The sequence below is a fragment of the Pleurodeles waltl genome, chromosome 9, assembly GCF_031143425.1.
Source record: "Pleurodeles waltl isolate 20211129_DDA chromosome 9, aPleWal1.hap1.20221129, whole genome shotgun sequence".
In the NCBI taxonomy this organism is placed as follows: domain Eukaryota; kingdom Metazoa; phylum Chordata; class Amphibia; order Caudata; family Salamandridae; genus Pleurodeles; species Pleurodeles waltl.
This window is the reverse complement of record NC_090448.1, coordinates 973,926,503-973,950,842: the sequence shown is the minus strand read 5'-3', so window position 1 is coordinate 973,950,842 and position 24,340 is coordinate 973,926,503. Positions and strand designations below refer to the sequence as shown.

The 24,340-nt window shown below is 43.0% G+C and overlaps 1 protein-coding gene across 3 annotated transcripts in view; it reads right to left on the bottom strand.

Annotated features, from left to right (window-relative positions):
• The window catches only part of VIPAS39 (VPS33B interacting protein, apical-basolateral polarity regulator, spe-39 homolog), a 299,691-nt gene that overhangs the window by 163,339 nt on the left and 112,012 nt on the right, over window positions 1-24,340 (bottom strand). For 2 of the 3 annotated variants that reach the window (XM_069208408.1, XM_069208407.1), the window contains exons 4-8: window positions 22,740-22,889; window positions 18,385-18,423; window positions 15,658-15,722; window positions 3,503-3,559; window positions 1,855-1,947 (exon numbers count right to left, since the gene is read on the bottom strand). In XM_069208408.1, coding sequence (XP_069064509.1) covers window positions 1,855-1,947; window positions 3,503-3,559; window positions 15,658-15,722; window positions 18,385-18,423; window positions 22,740-22,889 — 404 coding nt within the window. The remainder of the gene's footprint in view (window positions 1-1,854; window positions 1,948-3,502; window positions 3,560-15,657; window positions 15,723-18,384; window positions 18,424-22,739; window positions 22,890-24,340) is intronic. The other variant, XM_069208409.1, reaches the window with a different exon arrangement.

Here is a 24,340-nt window from a genome sequence, read left to right as displayed (position 1 = left end):
CAGCTTACCAAATCGTGCTTCACCCGCCCAGGTCTGCCGAGAATTTGGCCTGGCCAGACAGTCTCTAGAAAGGAAAGGGGCATTTATTCACCTAAATTACAAACTGAAAGCAGAAAGGGAAGGTTCGCCAAGTTCCCTTATCTGGGCCGAAATGGCCCCAGACACCAACTCACCTTCTCGTCTTTACCCCGGGCCTCTCTGACGGCATTGGATCTGGTAGACCAGATGCCTCAATTCAGTTTGCTCCAGGTCATCAAGCGTGTGATGAAAGCAAGAGACAAGTCTCTCTCGCAGCAACTGGACAAAGAAGTAACGCCTGGCTCATCTTGTCATCATACGATACTCTCATCCCACAATCTTACCTGGGGGTAGCACTCAACCCAAGGACTAAAGCAGCTTTTACGAAATACCGAATGGGCTGCCTTCCAACATAACCCCATCTCCCCAGGTGGTCACAATGTAATATGACAGGCACTTGCCGATTCTGGGGGCTGGCTCCGGAAACACTGGTCCACCAGATATGTCTTTATAAAAGTACTATGATGGACTGTAAAAAAATTTTACAATCAGCTTGGCTTCAAAGAGGGCTGTGCAGTTGCAGACCAGCGATCCTGGCAGCATTCAAAGGGGACGATGTGCAGCTCAGCTGCAGGCTGGTAAAATTCCAGAACAAATTAGGGCGTCTACTCCAAGAGACTGAACAAGTAGGGCAAGTGTGCACAAGTAGCCAGCAGGCAACTTTGTAATTCTCTGCAATCCAACTGAATATTTTAAACTGACCCTTTTTCTTTTAGTCACGTACCAATTGTGTAATGGTTTTAATTAACTGTACACACTAATAAATAAATAAATTAAAATAAATGGCTGCTCAGCTAAGGATCTGCTGCCTGGCCACCCAAAAATCCTGCTAAATCCTGCGATTCATTGTAGAGGCAAGGACTCCCAGCGGCTTGCGGAGACACAGTTGGTGAATCAGATGGTTCAGTGATTTCTGAAGACCTGGTACTTCACCCTGCACCTGCTGTGGGAAGGAGCTGTTCACCCACAGCACATCGTGTCCGACCACGCAGATCTGTGGGTGGAGGGTATGGGACTGTGGGGTTAGGAGACATGTTCCTATGTTCCCATACCACTCCCATGCTGCTCCTCAGTGACTGAGATTAATTCAGGCATTTCATCCTTCATCTTGCTGTTTATCATGTGAAAATATTGTGTCAGATTGGCATATTGCTGGTCCCTTTCGATAATGACAGTGAGTGATGGGTCGCTCAACAGCTACAAAGAGACAGAGGGGTTGGAATGTTGTCTGACGACCTTCAGTGTTTATCGATAAAGAGGGTAAACTGTCACAGAAGAATCAACATGCAGTTCCATCTCTTTTTTGAAGATCAAAACTAAAATTCTGACCCAGGATTTTCCTGGTTAATACCTTCCTCCTATGTCAGATCAGTCAAAGTTCAAAGCACACAGATTCAACACATCAAATAGTTGTAAGCTTTGTAGCTGTTTGCAATGGGTGGGTGATCTCTCTCTTGATACGAAAAAAACATTTGAATGTACAGAATGGGGACACTTTCTATTTGAGGTGCTGCAGAAGTTCTGACTTGGGATACAGGGCCTAGGTGTGGGTACTATACATAGAACCCTTGGTGACAGGATGGGTGAATGGATTGTTGTCCTTAACATGTAAAATTGGGAGTGAAACTCAGCAGTGCTGCTCATATCTTTGCTACTCTTTCTACTGCCTTTTGGTTTGTTGGGTTAGGACATATCCACTGCTTAGAGGCTTTCAATAAAAAATCTCCACAGTAGATGACAGAATCTATCTTTATGCTTTGCTGTTCTACTACTCACTGCTGTAATCACGTTCCCATCATGCAATCGGACTGCCTCATCCAGGAGTGCCAGTTTATCTGTCAAGGAGCGAAATCTTTCCAGTGAGTAGACCTGCAAAAGAGCAATATATACATAAAGTGAACAGCTAACACATTGATGAACACTCAGAAGAAACAGTTTAGTGCACAAAATATGGAAATATTGTAAACTGGCATTTTAACAGGGTAACTCTGTCTGGTACATTTCAATGCCCTGCTGGCTCTCACTTGCTTCAATGCCAGAGGGAAGGATAGTGGTTTGTTTTAGAAAGAAAGAACATAGGACCCAGTGAATGTGAGATGAATGCAAGTGCTTTCTCAGTTCAGTCCCAGGTGTCCTTTTGATATCTGGGTTCTTGGGACCAGCAGGTAGGGACATTTCTACAGTGCAAAACATAAGCAAATTCAGAGATACAGAAGGTAAAATGGCTTGGCCAACAACAGCCCACACCTTTTATCAAGAGCGATTTCAGAAATTACACTCAGACACATCTGGCCAAGCCAAGTATGGCAAACTAGAGGCAATACAAATACAAGCGGTCCATGGAGAGGACGGTGCAATTCGCACGGCGAGCATGATGCATGTTTGACTATAAGGGGACTCTCCCCCTCCTGGATACCAGAGGCTATTAGTCTCTAGGGATAGGGCCTCCCAAAGGTAACTCCTTGGGTAAGTTAGGCCCTTTATCTCTATCTAAATACCTTCACTCTCCAATTTCTTGGAGCAGGTTCTTTTCATTCTAGTGTAAGTCTTAGGGATCCAAAGCCCTGATGAATGCCCCGAGATCTTCCTTGGCTCAAGTATAAGGGCAGAAACATGTTGGCAAACGCATTTTAGATAGGTGACCCTGTGAGTCCTTGTTCTCACGAAAGTGTCCCACTTTTTTGTTTTAACAACACCAAACAGACACCATTATTAAATTGTAACTTTGCATGGGTGACTGATTAGGTGTTTTTATTTTCCCTAGTTTAGCTGGATCCCACATCTTTCCAGACCAAGAATTAATTTACGCACTCCCTCCTGTTCTTTAAACAGTGAGGTTGAGTCCGCCCAGGTGGTACTGTCCTACCTGAGTGGGACAGGTGGTCAAATGATGAAGCATGACACTATACAGTGTGTGAGACCACCCAGTCCGTAAAGGAAATTCCCCCGAGCTCTTCCAACACTCCACAACCACGCTCTGACCTCTATTTCCTAACCAGGAGCTTAAGCAGCGGGGGGGCAGAATCTTGCCCCTCAGCTACGCTCTTTTTCTTAGGGGACCCCGTACTTCTTTACAGACATTTAAATATAATAGCTGTACTTAGAAGCGGGCTGGAAGATATATAAATGCAGACAAGATAAAAAAAATCCAGCAAAACATAGCAGTGGGCCAAAATGTAACATACAAACACATCTAGGAATGACAAGCTGAACACACAGCTTGACAAGTAATACACATTATAGCAAAAGTCAACTAACCACTCACAGAGATGGATAGGTAAGATACTGTGCAAGATACACAGTGCGAGATGCGCAGATTAATACATCTATGCACTAATCATTTAGAGTAATGTCCAGACAAAGATATTTGCCAAAGAAAAAATGTTTGCTGAGCACAAGGGTGGTTGGACCCACAAGCCCTTACCTTTCCCTTCTGCATTCGCTTGATGGTGTCTTCCATACTCCAGTCTCCACTGTAGTCCTGTGTGCAGCACAATTAAATTATGAAAGTTAGAGGGGATTGTGAGATGCTCTAACTCCTATAGCCCCAGCAAACTATGGGATTAAAGGAAATGCATCCACAGCCCATGAGATTCACGCAATGATACCATATAAAGAAGTTCGTTTTTTTAAAAAAATGTGTCCCCATCACCTTAAGTCCAATAGACATTTCAACCTACCAAGGAGCTACGGAACAAAACCAATCTGTCACTGGAGACCAGTAGTTTTCTTTTCTATTGAAACTAAAATATTTCATGTTCCATACACATGCCTTCTTTACCAGTGCAACCCATTTTATATAATGAGGAGGTAATGACTCAATCCAATTTCCACAGATCCTATAGCTAGCAAGTAATATGAGATAAAACCTTATCATCCGCCTTTTTCTAATCTACACATCCTCCTCCACTCCTTGTTGTATCCCAAAGAAACCAAGTAGGGGGCATACCAGGATATCTTGCCTCAAGAGGTCAACAAGGATAAAACTAACATTATCCCGAAAATCTTCAGTTTGGGACATTCCAAAAACATATGGAAACCATCTGCAATTGGTAAATTACAGTCCTTACATCTAGATTCTTACCTCCACTGCAGTTTAGCTAGTTTGTATGGCATCCAATATGCCCTATATAAAGTGAACAGGTGATCCCTTTTGAACACAGCTTGTTTCACAATATCATAAAAAATGCCGAAGGATGCATGCCAAACCTTCTCTATGTCCAGGTCAGACAGTCTTAATTTTTTTTGTTTGTCTGTTTATTGGTTTTCAAAATACAAAGTGCAAAGCCCAGCATCTGTAGACAAATCCCATGTTGCCTAATGAAAGTCCACATAGTGTACAGGAGGTAAACTGTAAGGCACTACAGGGAAGCTTGTGTAACAACAAATGCAATGTCTAGAAGAAAGGTTCACACCATAATAAAGAAATGGTTGCTAGTATATAAATGAGCTCAATGGAAATGAAGTGTGATGCACAGCCAGTAGGATATCAACAAAAGTAGTAGGATGTTTTGTAAACAGAGGCTAACATTTCCAATTTAATAAGACGACAACAACAGGTAAATGGAATAAAGCACAATAAAAAAATACTCTCTTGAGACTGCCCCCTCCCTACACACAGCAATCGGCACAATTTTTAAAAAAGAATTCACAAAAATGAGCAGGTTATGCTAATAACTCTCAGAACAGAAATTACGTGAATAGGGGAAGGCCATACATCCAACAGAGATTGTGACATCAGTTGGATCCTTAAGTGTCTATTGTCCTCTCCCCCCAATCTTCGATCAAATAAGTGAGCCAGAAGCAGGCTGTGAGCTTGCCTGAACGTCTGTTAGGATGATGTCCCAGGTGGCCGCTATTGGGTATTTCCGAAGTACAAAATTGTATTCTCTGTGTAGGGCAGTACTCTCTGCCTTAGTCCATAAAATCAGAGACTGTCCAGGCCACAAGGTTTTGAAGTACGTGGGATGTCCATTTTCTGGTAATGAGGCGTTTTGCTATCAAAAGGCCAAGTCCAAAGAAACGGGACGTGGCTTTGTGTTTGTTATTCTTTATACCTCCCAATGTGTGCAATATAGGACGGGCTTTTTAACAAAGCAGACCCCTCCTTATCTGTACAGGGATGAGATAGGTAGTTGTCCCAGTGGCAGCGGAGGGATACAAGAGGAGGCGCAGCATATAAATGGAGGCAGTTATAACACAGTGGATCAGGCATCTACCTGGTCTCATCACATAAAAGTATTGCATGGTAAGATGTGTTTGATGTTCTTGTGTCATGTCACCCCATTTGTTATGCAGTATGATAATCAAAGAGTTATAATGAAGAAAGTGACCAGGGGGCAAACCGTCATACGCCATCAAAGATTTGAATGAAAGAAGAGTCCCGTCGCGGTAGAGGTTGCCCAGAGTGTGCAAACCCACAGCATGCCAATCAGCTAGTTCTATCATTGAGGTAGCACCTTGTCCCCTGGTTGTACCAAGCAAGGCCATTGCCGGAGCATAAGGAGGTGAAGATTGTGCAATAAAGAGGCTACAATGAAAGCAACGGCTTGCTACTTCCAGTAGAAGGTGGTCTGGTGTTGGTGTCTTGGAACAGGGGTGAAACAGACAGAGGATGTTATTGAGAGTCCAGGAAGGCAGTGTTCTGCAGTGTCGGGGACAGCTGTAATTCCACCAACCATTTGGCCACCCACTGAAGTTGAGATGGGGGGGGGTTACTGTTATAAGTTTGGTACAGCAAGGCATCCTCGGTCTGTAGGTAGATAGAGTTTCAAAAGGGCTATTCTGCATCAGGATTTGTTTCAAATGAAGTCTCTAATTGACTCCTCAAAGGAGTGAAAAAGGATGGTGAAACGGAGAGGGGAAGATTGTCAAAACAATATAAAAGTCAAGGGAGTGCTCCCATCTTGAGGAGGGCTTTTGCGCCCTGCCACCAGCAGAGGCAGCGTCCGCCAGAAGGACATCTGGGTTTTAAGACATATTGCTGCGCATGAGGTTGCCATCAAAAAGGTATAGGGGTGAATAATTTACCCAGATTCCCAAACAGAGAAACATAGTAGGTTGCCACGATATTTGAATTTCATAGAGGATAAAGTTTGGGTTGGGCAACGTGGATATGAAAGGGAATAAGCACGACTTTGCCCAATTGACCCTCAGGCCTGAAAGGTCAGCATAACGACTGAGTACCAGAGAGATCATGGTCAGGAATGATGGCATGTCAGGGAGGTAAAGAATCAGATCGTCTGTGTAGAGCGAGACAATATGAGTGCCATCCCCTAAGGGGATGCTCCAGTTGCTACCGTGCTCACGAAGGGCCAGTGCTAGAGGTCCTATTCCAAGGGCAAAGAGCAGTGGAGAAAGGGGACATCCTTGGCGAGTGCCTCTATGCATCTGTATTGGGTCTGAAATAAAGGGGCCTGTTTTGACCCTGGCCACTAGCAGGTTATATAATAATTTCACCAAACGAGCAGTTTCCAGTACCGTAGCACTGCACTGTTGGAAACAGAAATGCCCATTCCAAAGGGTCAAAGGACTTTTCGAGATCTAGCACCAAACAGCCCGCCTGTGGCCATTGACATGGGGCATTTCCATGATGAGGAAAAAACGTCGGAATTGAGGGAGGTGTTGCAGACCTGGACAAATCTATTCTGGTCCAAATGGACCAAGGACAGGACTAGAGGTGCAGGCGATTTGCAAGGATCTTAGCTAGTATTTTGTAATCAGTGTTGAGTAGAGCTAGGGGATTATATAAGCCAAGTTCAGTGCGGTCTCTGCCCAGCTTAGGGAAAGAAATAAGAAGAGCTTCACAAAGGGTATGCCATCAAGGCCTCGTCATACCCCCCTCCTAGCTCCTCGGTTGCAAGAACTGTAAGTTTTGTAAAATTCGGAAGGTAAGTCATCTGGGCCCAGGGTTTTTGTTGGCAGCTAAGAATCTGATAGCCTACTGAATTTTAAGAAGTGTTATCAAGTTCTGCCCAGTGGTCAGGGGTAAGGCGTTGTAGAGGTATGTTAGAGAGGAGGTGGTAATATCTTCCCGGGTGGCATTTGTGGCTGACTGGTATAATGAAGTGTAATGGCAAGTCAGCTAATCAAGTATGTCATGCTGGGTGTATAGGAAGGTGCTAGTGGTGGAATCCGGCATCATAATGGGATGTTGAGGTTGATCTAGGCGTATTAGCCACACTAGTAAGAAACCAGATCTGTGCGCTGTGCAGTGGGTTCTGGCAGACTGGCCGGCAAAATTAAGGCAGCAGAGTCATTCTAACAATGAAGAGTGTTCATGTTGCGCTTTTGCTAGAAGATGAGCTTGTGATGGTATATGTGCCACCTGGGTATCATAGTCTAAATGTTTTCAATCAAAGTGAGATATTTCTTTGTCAAGTTGCCTGCATAGGCACCAATTGACCCCAAAGCAATGTCATCTTATTGTCACTTTAAAAGCATCCCACTCATCAATTTGATAGTGTCTGTGTCAGCATTAAATTCAAAGAGATTTCCTATGGCTCTGTTGAGTGATGTGCGGAAGTGTGGATCCTCCAGCACAGCTATCTGTAAGCGCCAAGAAAGGATCAGGTAGGGGCCAGTGTCCCAAATGAGTTGTAGCTATTGAGGACTGTGAGCAGAATGGATACGGCCTAGGTAGTCAGTGAGAGTGACCGAGGGTAATAGATTGGTCGCACTCACGAAATGATCAATCCAAACATGGAAACAGTATGGAGGGGAGAAAAAGCAGTACACCTTTGTGTTTGAATTCCGCTGTCACCAAATGTTGACCACATGCCAATGGTGAAGCCAATCGTGAGGTGCCTGGGCATTGGTGGTGGCAGATCTACGGGGCAAAGAAGTGAAAGGGCGATCTAGGCCTGTGTCTAATACACAGTTAAAATCATCACCTATAAGCCATCGGCGTCCGCTGCAGTGGAAGAGAGTGTCAGATAAGCTATGAAAGAACGTGGCCTGGTCCGAGTTAGGGCATATATGTTCCCCAGTAGGATGTGCAGGAGACCTTTTAGAAACATATCGACCCAATGGGTCTATTATAAGATTTTCTGCCTTGAAGGTGACCCTGGGTCTTACCCAAATCAGTGCGCCTCTGGCACAGGCAGAGTAATTAGTGGTGAATACGTGTCCACGCCATCACCTTTCTAATTTAGTCACCTCTATAAGCATTAAATGTGTTTCCTTTAAGAGCACAATGTGAGTGGAACAGCGTTTAAGATAGGAGTAGGCGGCATATCAGCATCATGGAGTGCGCATTCCCTGCATGTTCCAAGTTATAACTTATGTGTTGATCATGGTGTCGGTGAGGAAGAGTGTAGCATTCGGTCACACATATATGGACAAGACAATGAGTGAGGGTGTAGCGACAATGCTGCATGTGGGTGGGGGGTGGGCATCGCAGCACATAGGAACAGAACCAAAATGACAGTCAAATACCAACGGTAAATACAACCATAGCAGATGAACGTGTGTCTGCCCAAACTTGTAAGCAGTGTGTATCTAAAACAGCAATATGAGCACAGAGGTAGACATATAGAGGTGCAACGATGTGGTCACGCCTACTCCATGATGTGTAGGTGTGTGTGAGCACCAGCAGTGAGAGGCGATCGATGCAGTGTTAGAGGGGAAAGTACAAAAACTAGTCCTGAAGGCGATACATTAAATCAATAAGCCTTGGTGTGTACAGGTCAATAACTGTTCAAAAAGAAAGTTGCTGTAAAAGAAAAAAACCTGAATTGTTAGTAAAGCGATTAAAACAATAATAGGCAATAAACAGCACATTGATGTTAAAAAAAAAAGGAAATATCACTTGCAAGACTAAGTACAAATGAATTAGTCAGCGGTTTGAGGAGTGACCTCAGGCAGGAGCAGAGTCCGTCTTAGGGGGTCACATGGCACAGGAGCCATTTTCACCTGAGGATTTGGTGGAGTTTTCTTCCAAGTCCGGATTTTGAGTGGTCTCACGGATTGCAGCTGCTGTCTGTAGAGCGCGTCATCTTTCCAGTATGACTTGTTTTAGGTCAGGGGTAAATCTAAGCTTAAGGGAGAGCTTCTGTTGGCGCTAGTGCCTCCATCGGTGAGCTCCAGTAGTGTTGTGCAACATTGGTGTTTACGTTTGAGAATGTCTAGTAGATGCTAGACCAGATGAATCCAGCCAGTCCCAGGTGTCCTCGGGGGGATTTAAAGAAGTGGGTTGTCTCGCTGGCAACCACTTGAAGGCAGGCAGGAAATAAGAGTGAGTATCAGGAGTCCAGTTCAAGAAGACAGTGTTTAACAGCTAGGAAGGTGTTTCGCTGACATTGTACTGTTACTGTATAGTCTGTAAACAACATGATACAAGCATTGTCAACAATAACGTCTTTGAGTTTCCTAGTTTCCTGTAGGATGGAGTCTCTCTCACTGTAGTGAAGCAGTTGGAACAGCATTGGTCTGGGATTAGAGCCTGGAGGAGGTTTACGTGCAGGGATGCGATGGCCTCTTTCAATGGAAAAGAATTGTGAAAATGCTGCCGGAGGAAGTCGATCACATAACCAGCACCAGCATGGGCAACTGCATCAGGACCTTTGATGACTTCGGGAAGGCCAATCACACAAATGTTGTTTCTTTAAGAGCAGTACTCAGTGTCTTCCGCCCTATTCTCCAATGCCTGGACCCGATCCACAAGTGTTTTCAAGGATAACTCCATGTCCTGAGATCGTGGCTGCAATCCAGCAATAGTTTGTTTTGCGGTTTGGACATTGTCAGCCAATTTGTGATGATCAGTGTGGAGATCAGTTACCACATGGTCAGTTTTGTTTTCCAAGGAAACTCTGGTATTATGGAGGGAAGTGCAGATTCACCCCCAGTCACGGATCTGGGTTTAATCCATCAGTTTCTTTTGCCTGCTATGCCATTCCAGTTTGGACCCAGCCATGTGCAAATCAGTCTTCACCCTGTTCCAGCTCAACCTGCCTCCTTGAACCAGAAACAAGCATCCTGGGACCGGTTTCAGGGTATCACCCTTCAACAGCCAGGCTACGCTAAATTGAATCTGGTGGCACAGCAAGCACAGGGCCCACGTCTGGGCATACCCTTCCCACTTGAGGTGACAAATGGGCCCTGTGCTCACTGCGCCACTGGTTTTAAGCTAGCCTGGCTGATGAAGTGTGATGCCCTGAGAATGGTCCAAGAATGCTTGCTTCCAGTCCAGGGAAGGCCTGGCTTGGCAGTTCACACTGGGCTGTTCCCACGGGGAACAGAGTCGAGACTGATTTGCATATGGCTGGGTCTAATCTGGGGTGGCGTGGTGAGCAAAAAAAACAATGGATTAAACCCAGATCTTTGTGACTGGGGGTAAATGGTTGCATTGTTCAGCATTCCGTCCATCATTCTTTTTGCGTTTGTTTCATGCAGCATCCATAAAAAAAGGTTCTTAAACACCAAATCAAGACCTTACATTTGAGAAACGGGAGAACGTCACGGAAGTTATTCGCAATAATATTACTGAGCTAATAGTCGCATAAGTTCTGGCAGTAACAGAAGCTATTTCAAATTTTCTTAACATTGGTGATAAATATTTTCGAGTACACTTCTGCGCTATTAGTAAAGCCCCTGAGATTTGCTCCAGGCCAAGCATTATTAAGCCCTCTTTTGTAAAAGTGTGTTTGCTTGGTTCTTAATATCATTAGGATATTGTTAAATGGGGTGAAAAACTACTGATGGAGAAAAAGTTCATAACCATGTCTCAGAAGAACATTAGCGTTCATTTTTATTATACCCACATAATAGTATTACTGCTACTAAATGTATTTGAGACAGATATCTGATTTGTTGTAAAGTTGTTGCAGTAGAATAGTTTAAATATATATACATATATATATATCTTACAAACAAATATAACTAAAGTTTTTCTCTTCCCCTATGTTATCCCTGACCCCCAAGCCACATTTGACATGACGCCCCAAACACAAAAAGCAAACTGACAAAATAGACCTGACCTTAACACTACGCCTTAAATATTCAGAGAACTGCGAAGGCGGAGTCTTGATTGGGTCCAGAGGTATGGATTAACTAAAACTACCACCGTATTTCAAACTGTGAAGGGATGACTGTAGTACGAAGGTCACACAAATTTTTGAAGAGTTCTGTTACTGACTATTCTTTGTGGACATAGCGGCCATGGCAGATTGATGATGAAGGTGTCTTCGCTAAATGAAGGCATTATGGACGAGAGAGTTTGCTTCTTGCTGTTAGGTCAGAGGTGATCTCAAAGATAGCAAAGGCCATGAAAAGAAGACGTTGTTTGGCTGTGATGGATATGCACAGCTTCAGACATTTTATTTTCCAATTAAAATGCGAGGGCCTGCTGGGCGTGAGTAGAGCTCTGAAAGCCTATGATTAGGCTGTTGTTATTGACTCGCTCTGAGTGCAACCGTTTCTCTTGACACTGATCATTAAGGAGAATAAGTGAATTCTCTTTTTGCCCCGGTAATGCACCAGGGTACTACTGTGGACTGGTTTGCGAATAATTTTCATGACCAGAGCATTGGATGTTGTGCGGCACGATTCTCATGGGCAGAGCTTATGTCAGGGAGGAGGTCACAACAAAAACAAGCAACGGTGAAGAAGAAGAGATGGCCTTGTCATGACATTAATTAAGTCATCACACATGACGTGCGGCGGCCATCTTAAATTGGGGGAATATACATTAGATATTCTAATGGTAGCGATTTTCTCTACTCGTCAGCAGCACGTAAGGAAATCGATGTAAACATAGTTGTGGTCATGAATGCCTTTGCGTGGCGCGGCAGGGGGGCGGAAACAGGCGCCCTCATAAAACAGCCTCTAACCTTTGACCTCAGTCTTTGAATGCACAGCACATGTAACCAGTGAAGAACATGATTTACAGCCCTGTTTACAGAAACAGACTGGAGCCACTCAAAACATCCAGCACTCTGGTCAAATGCTCTTAGCCTAAGAAAAAAGTAGTCCCTAAACACATGCTATTGTGGCACAAGTGGGAGGGTACAAGTGCTGGGGTCATGCTCTAGGGGAGTGTACAACTGAGAAAAAGGTGGAACAAAGAGGAAGGAATGACCACTAGCAAGCAAGGATTTTTTAAGGGCACGGAAACAAACCAATCAAAAAGCAGAGAGCCCACAAAGAAGTATATATTAAAGTATATACAAGAGGTCTTGAATGTTCGACCTAAAAAAGTGATCTTAGTAAGGGGCAGTTCTGTTTAATAGTATATAAATGTACTTCTACCTGATCTACTTTTGCCAAAATCTGGCCTGGCCTGCAACCTTCCCCTTCTTAATTCTCCTGATGGCCTCGCAGATCTCTCCCTCTGAAATGTCCTGTACTAATTCCTCACTATTCACTGCCGATAAACAGGGGAGCCGTATAGAGTCTAGCCACTTTCCTGTATTTTTATACAACTCCTGATAGAACCTCCTCAAATGCAAATCGGATTTCCAGACTGTGTTAGTTCCTTCTCTCTCTTACCTAGCTTAATACAGTATTTATAATTACGGGTACCTTGGGTTTTTGCTCTCTGGGCCTGCTATTTCACCAAAGTGAAATGGCTCCTGCCTGCTTGTTACCCATATCTCATGCTGCTTTTCCTCTAATATAAGCTTAAACTCCGGTCTTTGGACCACAAATTGTCTTAATCTCTTCAAACTGGTTGGCTAATGCCGGATCACAAAGCATGTCATCAAGATGAAGTAGTTCTTTCTGTATGGTGTCCTCCACTTTTCTCTCCTCACGTCTACGATTCCTTACCCATTTGGATACTGCCCTCTAAAATATGCTTTGTAAACATCCCAGAGTACCCTGTCTGTACTGCTACTTTATTTAGTCCAAAGAACTCCTTGGTGAGGGTCTGAATGTTATGTATAAAATCCTGGTGTGCGAAGCACTTTAACTCCATTGTCCTTCTAGCCCACTCTGGACTCTTTCTCTCTTCAAGCTCTACCTCTAACCACACTAATTTATGGTTTGAAGTGGCTGTTGGAGTATATTTAACCTGTCTCACCTTGAAGACCTGTTTGTAATCCACAAACCAGTAGTCTAATCTAGAACTAGGACTGTGGGTTCTATAGAAAGAAGAAGCTCTTTGCTCTATCCTATCTTCTCCCTCCATATATCTCTTACTCCTGAAAACATTAGCATGTTCTTTAAGCTACTTGGCATCTTGGGTGGGCTTATACCTACCTGGGAATTAGATCTATCTAAGATAATATTCATTCAAATATTAAAGTCTCCCCCCATATAACGGGTTCTTTATATTCTAGAAATCTACCGAATAAGTCCCTGGTCTGGTCCGGGGTATCCAAATTAGGTGTGTAGTATCCCACACATACAAAGTTGGTCAGACCTACTCTCACTTCTGCTATTGCCCATCTCCCTCTTCCATCCACCTCCGACCATGATAACTAGATTCCTGATAGCCCTGCGAGTAAATGGCCGCCCCTTTCATCCCATGCTTTTTTTTACTTAAGTAGGCTGATCCTAATCAATCAAGTATGTTACATTTAGATCTTTCCAAGCTTTTTTATAGTTTGGCAGGGTCTAATGCAAAGATTTTAGGATCAGAGGTGGCACAGGGCTTTGGCCATGCTAATATTGCCTGGATCTGTTTATGAGAGATAAGTGTTAGGTTTGGAAGCCTCCCTCTTGGCTAAAGCCTAGGCTTATTATAGGAGAGGTTTTGAAGTCCTTTGATGACCTACTGAAAGAAAAGGAAAATCAGTGGACGAACTGATGAACTTCTTGTGGAAAAACTGAAAAGCAGAGAACTAACCAGGGAGGAAATGTAGGTCTTCCCCTTAGGCTGTTCTGGTTGTATAAAGAGCAGCTTGTGAGGCACCCTCCAATCTGAGCATCGGGAGATAGAGAGGCCAGAGTTAAACATAAAAAAATTGTCTGACCTAGGGAAAGTGACCATGAAGGAAGGCCACAGTCCAGAATACCAGAGGTAAGAATCTGTGTTTGGTAAGAGAATGTTGATGGGTTTAAAGTCCTTATCTTGTCAGAAACAGCCTAATGGGCAATAATAAGTGCTATAAAATAAAATGAACTTTGTCATATAAATACTTGGATTCACTCACACCTAAAATATAAGAACTACAGCCTGCTGGCACTTTTTTCTCTTAATGTCTCCTATTTTGTACTACAATCATCTGGTGTTTTTCGTATTATGTTCAAGGGAGATAAACAGATTACCATTCATTTTTGTTATTCCATTTACTTATGTCTAGAAGTTTGTTCCCACTAGGGAACTGAACGTTAGGTGCATTTTCAGAAAATTTAGAGCCATCTAAATGTTGTTGGTCAAGTAAACGTAGGTGATTTTCAAGTGAAAAGTGTTATTCCCTACATAAAACGGAATCATTATCAGAGACACTGGCATGTGCACAAAAGTGGTAATTTTGTACTACATCTTGTTGACGACCTGTAACTGCTAACAATTGCTCAAGATAGTGATATGTGGACAGGCAAGATAACCACATTTGATATGAAGCTTATTGTGTCTATACATTTGTTTTCATGGCTCGTAACTGAATGAGATTAGAACACTCAAAATTTACAGTGACTATGATTTCAGCTATTGTGCCACAACAACTGGTCCACAAAGGGCTGAATAAACTAGAGCAGCTCGTCTTGGCTATCTCCTCATTTTACAGTCGCTGACATTTTACTTGCCTATGATTGTATACAGTCCAGATAACATCCTAAGTAAAATCCTTAATAGCACTTGTTAGAGATGATTGGCATTTTGACTGCCATTTCTCTGGTTATTATGATGCTTACATGAAACAGAAGATTCAGGTCATTTTGAAAGGTTACAAATGCTATTTGCTTAAGCTGTTTGAGAAGGAAACAATATTCTAATTATAAAATGTTCTCTTGCGTTACATAACATTAGCTCTGAAAGCCTGTCAGACACATGTAAACACATTGATTCTGGAGTACCAAGCTCAATGTGCCAAATCATTTTAAAGTAAATGACTAGATAATTTATGCTGGTACTTGTGACTGACTAGTTGAAACACGTCCTAAATTGAACCTGGCATAGTCCTGACACATTTGAACTTTCTTTCTGCATCTGGTTTCCAGTGACAACTGTGTGTGTGTATGTATAGTTATTGGCTCTTTGTGCATCGTTCACTTTTCTGCACTCTCACTGCACAATGCACGTTCACTCTGTCAGCACAGCCATTCAGTGTAAAATCTCTATTTCTGCACTGTCCTTTTGTGTGCTCCACATTCTCTCTCTGAGCTTTCACTGACTTTTATGTGCAACCTCTCTCATCTGAGCACTCTTTTTGAGTATGGTCTATGTGTTTGCCCTCTTCAACCTTACTCTGTGTGCAATTATTTTGTGATGATCTTTTTGTACCTGATCAGTGGTATTCACTTTTTGTGTCTAAATATATAAATGGTACGTAAGGCATTATTTTGTCTTATTTTGGAATTCTTTATCTGTATTACTTTATTAAACACTTATATTTTTCATATACGTCTTCATTAATAGACTGGCTCAAAATCCAATCTATAGGGAAGTACTATCATTTATCAGTTTGGTAAACCCACCTGGTATTCACCCTTTGGCTTCCGCAGCTCTGGGGCAAAGCTCCTAGCCGTTGTGTCCAGGATACCTGTGAAAAAGCCGACAGCAGATATCAGGCGAGCGCTATATTTCTGGATATCTTCTTTGTCTTGCATGTCAATACAGTTGAGTCAAGAAACAGAGGCAGCAATCATTATGCCTAAATATGGAGGCACAAGGGAAAGAAAAGAATGCCTACAGGGCACTTCACTTCTGCAACAATGGAATCTCAATACTAAACAAAATAGTATGCTGCTTCTGGAGCTCTGCTTCTTTAATCTCTACTAGTCGCAGAACTAGGAATCTCTAACGGAGGGTCTATGGACTTATCTGAGGGAACTCTGTGGTATTTATTGATTATGGTTGAAGCATTGTTCATAGGTTATAGCTGAAGCATTATTCATAGGTTATAGTTTTAAGAGGAATTAACTGGAGCAAGGCGCAGGGGTGGGGGCTCATAGGTCCATGGTCAGGCGATTGCTGTACCCCAGATACGCTATTGCACCCTGATCCACTTCTCATCCACCATGTTTTCTCTCGCATCTTGAAAACATCAGCTTTGTCTTCAAAAGGGCTAGTTAGGCCTGGTTCCGAAGAAAATAACTGATTTCCACAGTTTTAAGATCAACACACATGCAGAACGTCCAAGCGTTCAGATGGGTAATCAGGACACCGCTGTACTGAGGCGGAATCTTGCCTAATGAGTTAGCTCAAATGGAAGGGCTCCTGGCCTACTCTATCACAACCATCTTGCGATTTCCTTGGCATTACAAGGAACCGCAGGATTGTGAGTATCTTATGCTTAACCCACACTATCCTTAACTCTACAGTACGCTAGATTTCAATATATCTAGGGGTTTCTTTGCCTGTAGTGTGGCTGTGAACCCACATACCACAGCTACCTACTTCCAAGAAATGCGTTATGAAAATGAAGTTTGAAGTCCTTTTCTTAGTTGCATTTTTGGGCCTTTCCTGTGACAGACCCACCTGTTTCTATTGGACAAAGTGTAAGAACACTGGGTGGTAGTAGTTTTGCCATTCTCTGCAATATCAGATCTTTACATCACAGACATATGAGAATATTCATTATTTTACCAACATTTAACATTTTCAGGACATTCTAGGTAAGGAAATGTGGTGACATAGAGTCCATCACTTGTTGTTTTTTGCTTTGTCGCCCTAAGTGGGAAGGGTATGCCCAGACGTGGGTCCCGTGCTTCCCATGCCACTGGATTCAAGCTAGACTGGCTGATGAGGGGTGGAACCCTGAAACCGGTCCCAGGATGCTTGTTTCCAGTCCAGGGAAGACCTGGCCTAGCAGTTCGGGCTGGACTGTTCCCATGGGGAACAGGGTCAAGACTGATTTGCATATGGCTGGGTCCAATCTAGAATGGCATGGGCAGCAAAAAAACGATGGATTTAGGCCCAGATCACTGTACTGGGGGTGAATGTTTGACAATGTTCAGCATTCCGTCCATCACTTGTTGTTTTTTGCCGTGACATAGAGTCACACAGGTCACACCAACTTGGAATCCAATGTGCCTTCAAAAATGTCTGAGGTTGTTAGGTTTCTCAGGATGTTGGCTGATCCCTAACCCAAATACAACCGTTGATACCAAAAAGCACCTTTTAAGAAAGGAAATCTGAAGCTTTTTTCATATTAGAGTTTTTGGGCTTTTGTATTTTCTGCATTCACAGGCATGTTCTTATGACATAGCCTGTCATCTTACAATCCTTTAAAAACATTTAAGAGATTCAACGGAAAACACAAGACTTTGGTCTATAGAATATAGACGGATTGGTATATGCAATGAGATATGTGACATGATCAGAGCATAGTTTGTAACCAGACTGAATCCATTTGCTATCAGAGCAAACCGGGTTCACAGGGTATCACCCCAAAGAAGGGGACCTGCATCATTTATAAAAAGAAAGATCTAGCTTAGCAAGAGAGAGTAGGCAGTTAAGGTTCATATTTGTCAAGGAACTCCCTGCTGACATCTTGAATTTATAACCTTTTTCCTGTCATAAATAAAGAATCAACCTTTTAGAACAGCATTCTTGCGTGAGTCCCAGCCATTCCAAGGTAGCAAGGACCCCGCTTCAGCATTTCTGTACAAGTAATGATAAGCATTGATATCACAGGGATGTGCTGTACCACACATTTACAAGATAGCACTTGAGAGATAGGGATTAATGCTCAGAACTGTTTTTCTGCATTCATAACACTAGTCACCATTTACGGGCAGTTTTTCTCCCACACATTTTGCCTAATTGGAGCAGATGGAATGTCTGGGTGAAAGACTCAGACCCATGTGTTCTTGCATTACTCTAGCAATGTTCCCAAAGCCCTGCAATCCAATTAAATCTCTAGCAATGATCCCAAAGTCCTGCTATCCAATTAAATCTTTACTTATGTATGTGTGTGTGTATCTATATAAATACAGATACACACACACACACTTATAATGAGGGCTTTTGGTACTTTGAATACAATGCCAGATTTTAGACAGGTGTCTTAATATCATGCATACTGGGCACTATGTATTACAAAGATTATGTGAATTACTATTCATATACATGTAGAAAAAATAAGTAGCAAAATATGGCGCAATGCAAGAAGTATGTATTTTTCATACAAGAGATACCTTCAATAAAAGGACACTTTCAGTAAGTTGCTTTCTTAAAATGTTAACTGAATGATTACTAACTGTCAGAGAGTGCCTGGAAGCTGCCAGACTTGCTTCTTCCTGAAGAAAAAAGGGAAAAGAAAAACATTCACATTGTGACATTTAACCAATCGCTTTTCTGCCCTACCCTGAACATGAAAGTATCACAATGACTCCTTGAGGGGGCATTACATTGATTTCAGCCATAAGAAACCTAAAATTACTAGTACTCAAAGGCATCTGTTTATTCAAGAATTTCTCATGTTCTACAGGAAGAAACCATGCAGAGTCAGAAAGCAGAAGTGGTACATATCTAAGTATCATTTAGTTTATGCTTTCAGAGGATAGTAACGCCATGGATGCAGCACTGGATGTGGGTGACAATATGACATACAGCTTAAAGAATACTATTGAAGGACAAAACTGATCAAGTAAGTCAGCGGAAGCAGAACAGACGTGTCAACGTATACGATCCCACCATTCCCAACTTTTGTGTGGAACATATAAAGTTTCATGACATATGTGTCTTGTTAATCTGATGAGAATGACAATTATTATTTACCAGTAATTTAGTAATTTATCTTCCATGCATTAAAAAACATGGATTGCAAAGGTATGGTAAGAAAAAACATTCCAAGATGACTGCCATGGATGCACATGCGTGCTCACACAATGTGGCTCAGGTTCCCTCTAGAACAATCAATCGCCGAAAACGGTGCCATGACTTGCAGTCTAACGCACATCTAATACCAGAATTGCAGCTCAATGCTAAAAAGCCAGAAAAGCAGCAAGCATTTGCTCCAAACACCCTAGCAAAAAGGAGTGGTCAGGCAAAGTTGACTAGAATGCCAGAGAATAATGCATGTGTGATCAAGACTCCACTCTAATGTACACTGGCATGAAAGGAGTGTCAGATGCAGGACAGAATGCTTCCGGGGCGAAGGCCCGTAAATTAAATGGCCCAGTACCGGAAGTAAAATCAGTACTATTATTGTATGTGCCATTTGGAATGGGATCATAATGTTAGAATCCATTAAAGTAATAAGTGATATTGGGGAAAAGGCACTGATAATGGAAGTACAGGGATAGTCTGTTTATGAACACCCATCTGGAGACATATTGGGTGATTACTATGGTTTAAAATGTCAGGTATCAGATTAGAAGTCGTATAGCAGGTATAAATAACCTGGTACTATGCTTGTGGGAGCCCAGATATACATACTTGTATAGTATGATTTCAACAAAAGACAAGCTGTTAATGCATTCACAAGTACTGGATGCCAATGGATGCCAATATTACATAATCTATTCACAACACCACACCAAGAGAGGAGTGAGTAAGTAGAGTGACACCCCATTCCAGTCTATAAAGTCATTCAGTCCATCTTTATCTGTTGCCTCCAGAGAGATCCACTTGCTTCTTTTTTTATATAAGATCTGTTCCATTGGGGGTATGATCTCAGAGACATGTTTAAGCACTGTTTAAGTGTTTGGGGAATGACCTAAGTCCTTCAAGCATGTTACCAATCTTGTAGGCAATTTCTTTAGATGCAAAGTGCGAATATGCTTTTGAATCTGAAGTTTAACATTTGCGGCTGTAAAACCTATATAATGAAGCCCACAGGACAGGCCATCCTGTATATTACTTCTAGGCTGTGACAGTTGGTGAATTTGAATTGATGCCAGATTTTATCATTTCATAGTCTGACCTTACTGCTCCTCTCAGTCAAGACACATACATTACAGCACCCACATGGGAGACAAACTTATTGAGGCTAGGAAAGCCATAATTAGTTGTTGTTTGAGTCATTCCCAGGCCTTCGGTGTACAAGTGTGTCATTCAAATTGCTGAGGTGCTTGAAGGCAAATTTGCGTTTAGGTAAGGCCCCTTCGTTGTTTCCAAAATGAACCTGTGTGTTCTGATAACATTATAAACCTGGTATGACAGCAGATCAAATGTGGATACAAATGTGATATGTAGGGCTTTCGTTAGGAGCCCTCAACAGCCGTCTGTAGCCGTTTTGTATGACCATTCTAGGGTATCCCCTTTGGTTCAGTTTGCTACAGAGCAGGCATGAGTCCACGCCAATTCCTGTGTAGAACCACAATTTCTGTGATATCTGAAGATTCGGAGAACTGGTAGGCTGTTCCTTAGTGCTTTAGGGTGGAATGAACCATAATGAAGCAAATAGTTCTTATCCGTGGGTTTATAATGAAGTGTTCTCATGATCTTCTGGTAAACTACTTGGATATCAACATCTAGAAAAGTGGTGTCTGAATTACTGGTAGATCATGTAAAATGTGAGCATGTCTCTCACTGGTAAAACCATTCCGTGAAGGATATTAATTCATCCTGAGGGCACTCCCAAAAGCATGGGCAAATTTCCATTACAATTCATCCATAGTGCACTATCTATGGGTGTAGAAACCTGATGGTAAAGTGGACATTTTGCATTTTCTGGGGTGGTGAAGAGGTCAGTGGTCCCCCCTGCTGGATGTACTTGTGGAGGATTTGCGGGCAGAGTTTCCACTTGTGGACTTGTTGATGCATCCTGCTTAACAGGTTTGCAAAGTTCTTGTCCACCCTCAGAAGGTGTTATGCCAGGAGATGGATCTTGTGGTGAATTATTACCCAGTGCCAGATGTCTTATGCAAGTGAATACAGTGGGGATGAACGAGTACCCTTGCTTCTGTATGTGGGCCATTATTATGTTGCCCATCTTATAAGGACCACCTTGGAGGTGGCAAGCAAGTAGTACGCTTTCAGTGCTAGGTGAACGGCCATGAGTCCTAATTAGCTGATGTGTTGCCTTGGTCCAGATGACCTGCATAGCCATGTTACCTAGGAGTGTATCCTATGCAGCGTTCTCTGCTTGTGACTCTTGTCTCATAAGGCACTGTTGGAGTGTGCACATGTGCAATCTGGCATGGAGGACAATTTCTATTCAGAATGCACTCCTAAACAACAGCTTTATTACGATTCTTATAGTTAAGGGATGAGCTCACTGAAAAAGAGACATAAGCTGTTGAAATGCCAATACCATATGCTGGTTGGAGTATGCATTCTGTGGCAACATTCACGATTGAGCACAAGAAGAACTGGATCTAATGGGGTTGGAAGTGGGTCTTCTTTGTAGCTACAGTGATCCCGAATCACTGAAGCAGGATTAGCAATGTTCGAATGAGTCTCAGGCACTCTTGCCTGCTACTGATATTTATCTGCCAGTCATTGACATATGGGAAGGTGTGGATGCCTCCTCTGCATAGATGAGCGACCACCACCCCAAGACACTTGGTAAAGGCCCTTGAAGTTGAAGTGACATAGAAGAACATCTGGGTGGGAGTTGCTTTCCCCCGTGGCTCGCCACTGGTGTAATACTCACACCTCTCGGTGTCTTCTTCTTGAGTGGCCTAGATGGTGTTGATGATGAAGGTGCAATCTCTTGATCTTTTACCTCAGAGGCAATCAAGTACAATGACCCAGGGCTGGGATTTGACTGGGCTGCCAGAATGCTGGAGGAGACCCCCACTTCCTTTTAAATGCCAAGTGGGTCCTGTAGGCCAAAGATTTCATTCAAGTGTCTCAAAAGAGGCTGATGCTGCATGTTTAGGTGCACCCAACTTCTATCTCTTTGGTAGCTTACAGTCTTTTTGCAATAAAAGGCGAGGCAGAAATCACACTTGTTATGGTTGGGGGCAGAGATTGCAAACTCTGTGGTGGTTTGACAAAGGATGCTGGACTTTGTAGTATGTGTGTGTGCATTACATCACCCCCTCCTGTTTGTATTCTCAGAGGTGAGCTCCTCTGAGTTTGAAGGGAACTCAACTGAGTTGGGGACTTGGACATTACCTATATGGGCATTGAGGCAGTTGAATGAGTTTGGTCAAAGAAGACCAATGACAGCCTCACAGACACAGGGGAGATAGAAGGGCCAAAGATAAATATGTCAATAAGAGATTCAGATGAGTTGGGTACCAAGAGAGACCTGCCATTACAAACTGAACCTGATGCTTATTTGTGGCAGAGCATTAAAATGCTAGCAACATTAGAACAGAATAAGAAGTAATAGGATTTCAGTATTTCTCTTGCTCATACAGTACCTTACTTGCACTTGCAACTTGTTCTGTCATTATAGTCAATAAAATCATATTAAAATAAAAAAAAATTTAAAGGTGAATCTAGTTCACATAATTTTAAGTTAAAGAAGCATAACGGTTCAACACCAAGGCGCTGAAATGTAGTAAAGCTACAGCCTTTCTCATTCTTTGTACCATTGGAATGATCAGTGTAAACACTTAAACACTGCTTCCGTTCTCTCCCTTCTCCCCTTCAAGCACCAAGGAGTGAATAGCATTTATACAAAATGCACCCATTTTAAGCACTGCATTGCTTTTACCTTTGAACAAGCTGCTGATGGAGTAGGTTGATGCTTGTCTCGAGAATGGGTATGAAGCGTTCCCATTTTGGCCCTTTGTTGACTCAAGGTTTCGTACCTCTGCTGTTGATCGGCTGCTGGATGCGGTCTCTTTGATTGACCAGGTAATGCCTGATGACAGAGAATAGCATACTTAAACATACAGAATCCTCTCATTCACAGTCTGCTGTGCTCTCCCATGAAGCAATGAAGCTGATTATGGATATATTTAGGGACTTTACTGGTTCGTTACATGGGTGCCTTAATTCTATGTCCCTAGGATCAGGTTTATCAAATGGCTCTCAGACAGGTTTTGGGCCCTCTGTCCTGGAACAGTCCTGCTAGTCACCCTCCTATTGAAGAAATTACCTTGTAGCATTCCTAGCACATATTTATTTGTTCATTTAAGTAGGTTCAAGAATATGTATGAATAACATATGTATTAGCCAAGCTCTCTGCCAGGTCCTATGCATCTTTATTAAACATATCAAAGCGTCTTATGATGTGTATGAAATGACTCTGGTATTGCCTATCCAACAGAAAGTTGTTAGGCTGTTCAAGTATATATACATTCATGTGTGGCCCAAGAGCTTGTTTACATTTGGCATTGGAACAATCAGTAAACTGCTAAGTAACTAACCAGCTTCAGCCTAGGTGTCCTGGTTGGCTGATTGACTGGATGGAGGTACTAGCCAGACTATTTTTTGTAGTGCCCAACAAGGATATGATCCTCTGCACTCAGATGTGCACTTTAACCAGATTCCCTTTTCCAAATGCAGCCTATCGGTTGGTTGGTTGGTTGGGTGGATGGAGTGAGGGAGATGGGGCATACGCTTTTGACAGATGGCCGAGGGGTGGATCTTGGGCATATGGCAGACCAAACACACAGGTCAAAATAGATGTCACTTGTATTTAACCTACATCATGAGTCTCTACTATTCCCTTCTTGGGTAGAATCCAAACCAAAGTGTACTTTAAAAAGATTTGTTCACAGCGCTTGCAGCTCCCTCTTGCAGATATTATGGTTTTCACGAGGGTTCTTTTCATGTCACAGAAAGTAACTGGTGAATAAGGCATGCACCTTTAAAAGTTACTCATGGGCATGGCCAAGATGGCGGCGTGAGCGGATGCGTCTTTGAGAGCTCCGCTGCCTGGGCCCTTTCAGCAGCACCATGACCCCAGATCTTTGCTAATTCGGGCCACCCTGAGCAGAGGGGAGGGGCAAGAAGGTCTGGTTGCCCCAAGGAGAGATCGGGTGAGCGCCCGCAGGCGTTGGGCCCTCCCGGACCTGGGCCGTGCCTGCAGGCATGGAGTTCAGTGGTGCCGGCCGCGTGGATGCGTCCATCTTAGATCAGCCCATTAAGGTGGAGGAGGTTATCTTAGCGATTTCACGTCTAAAGGTTGGGAAATCCACCGGCCCGGACGGCTTCACTGCACTTTTTTATAAAACTTTTCGCCCTGAGCTGGCGCCGCTTCTGGTGTGGCTCTTTAATTCCTTCCGGGTGTCCGGGGTCCTCACGCCTAGCATGCTGGAGGCCACCATCGCGGTCATTCACAAGCCTGGGAAGGACCCAGGAGAATGT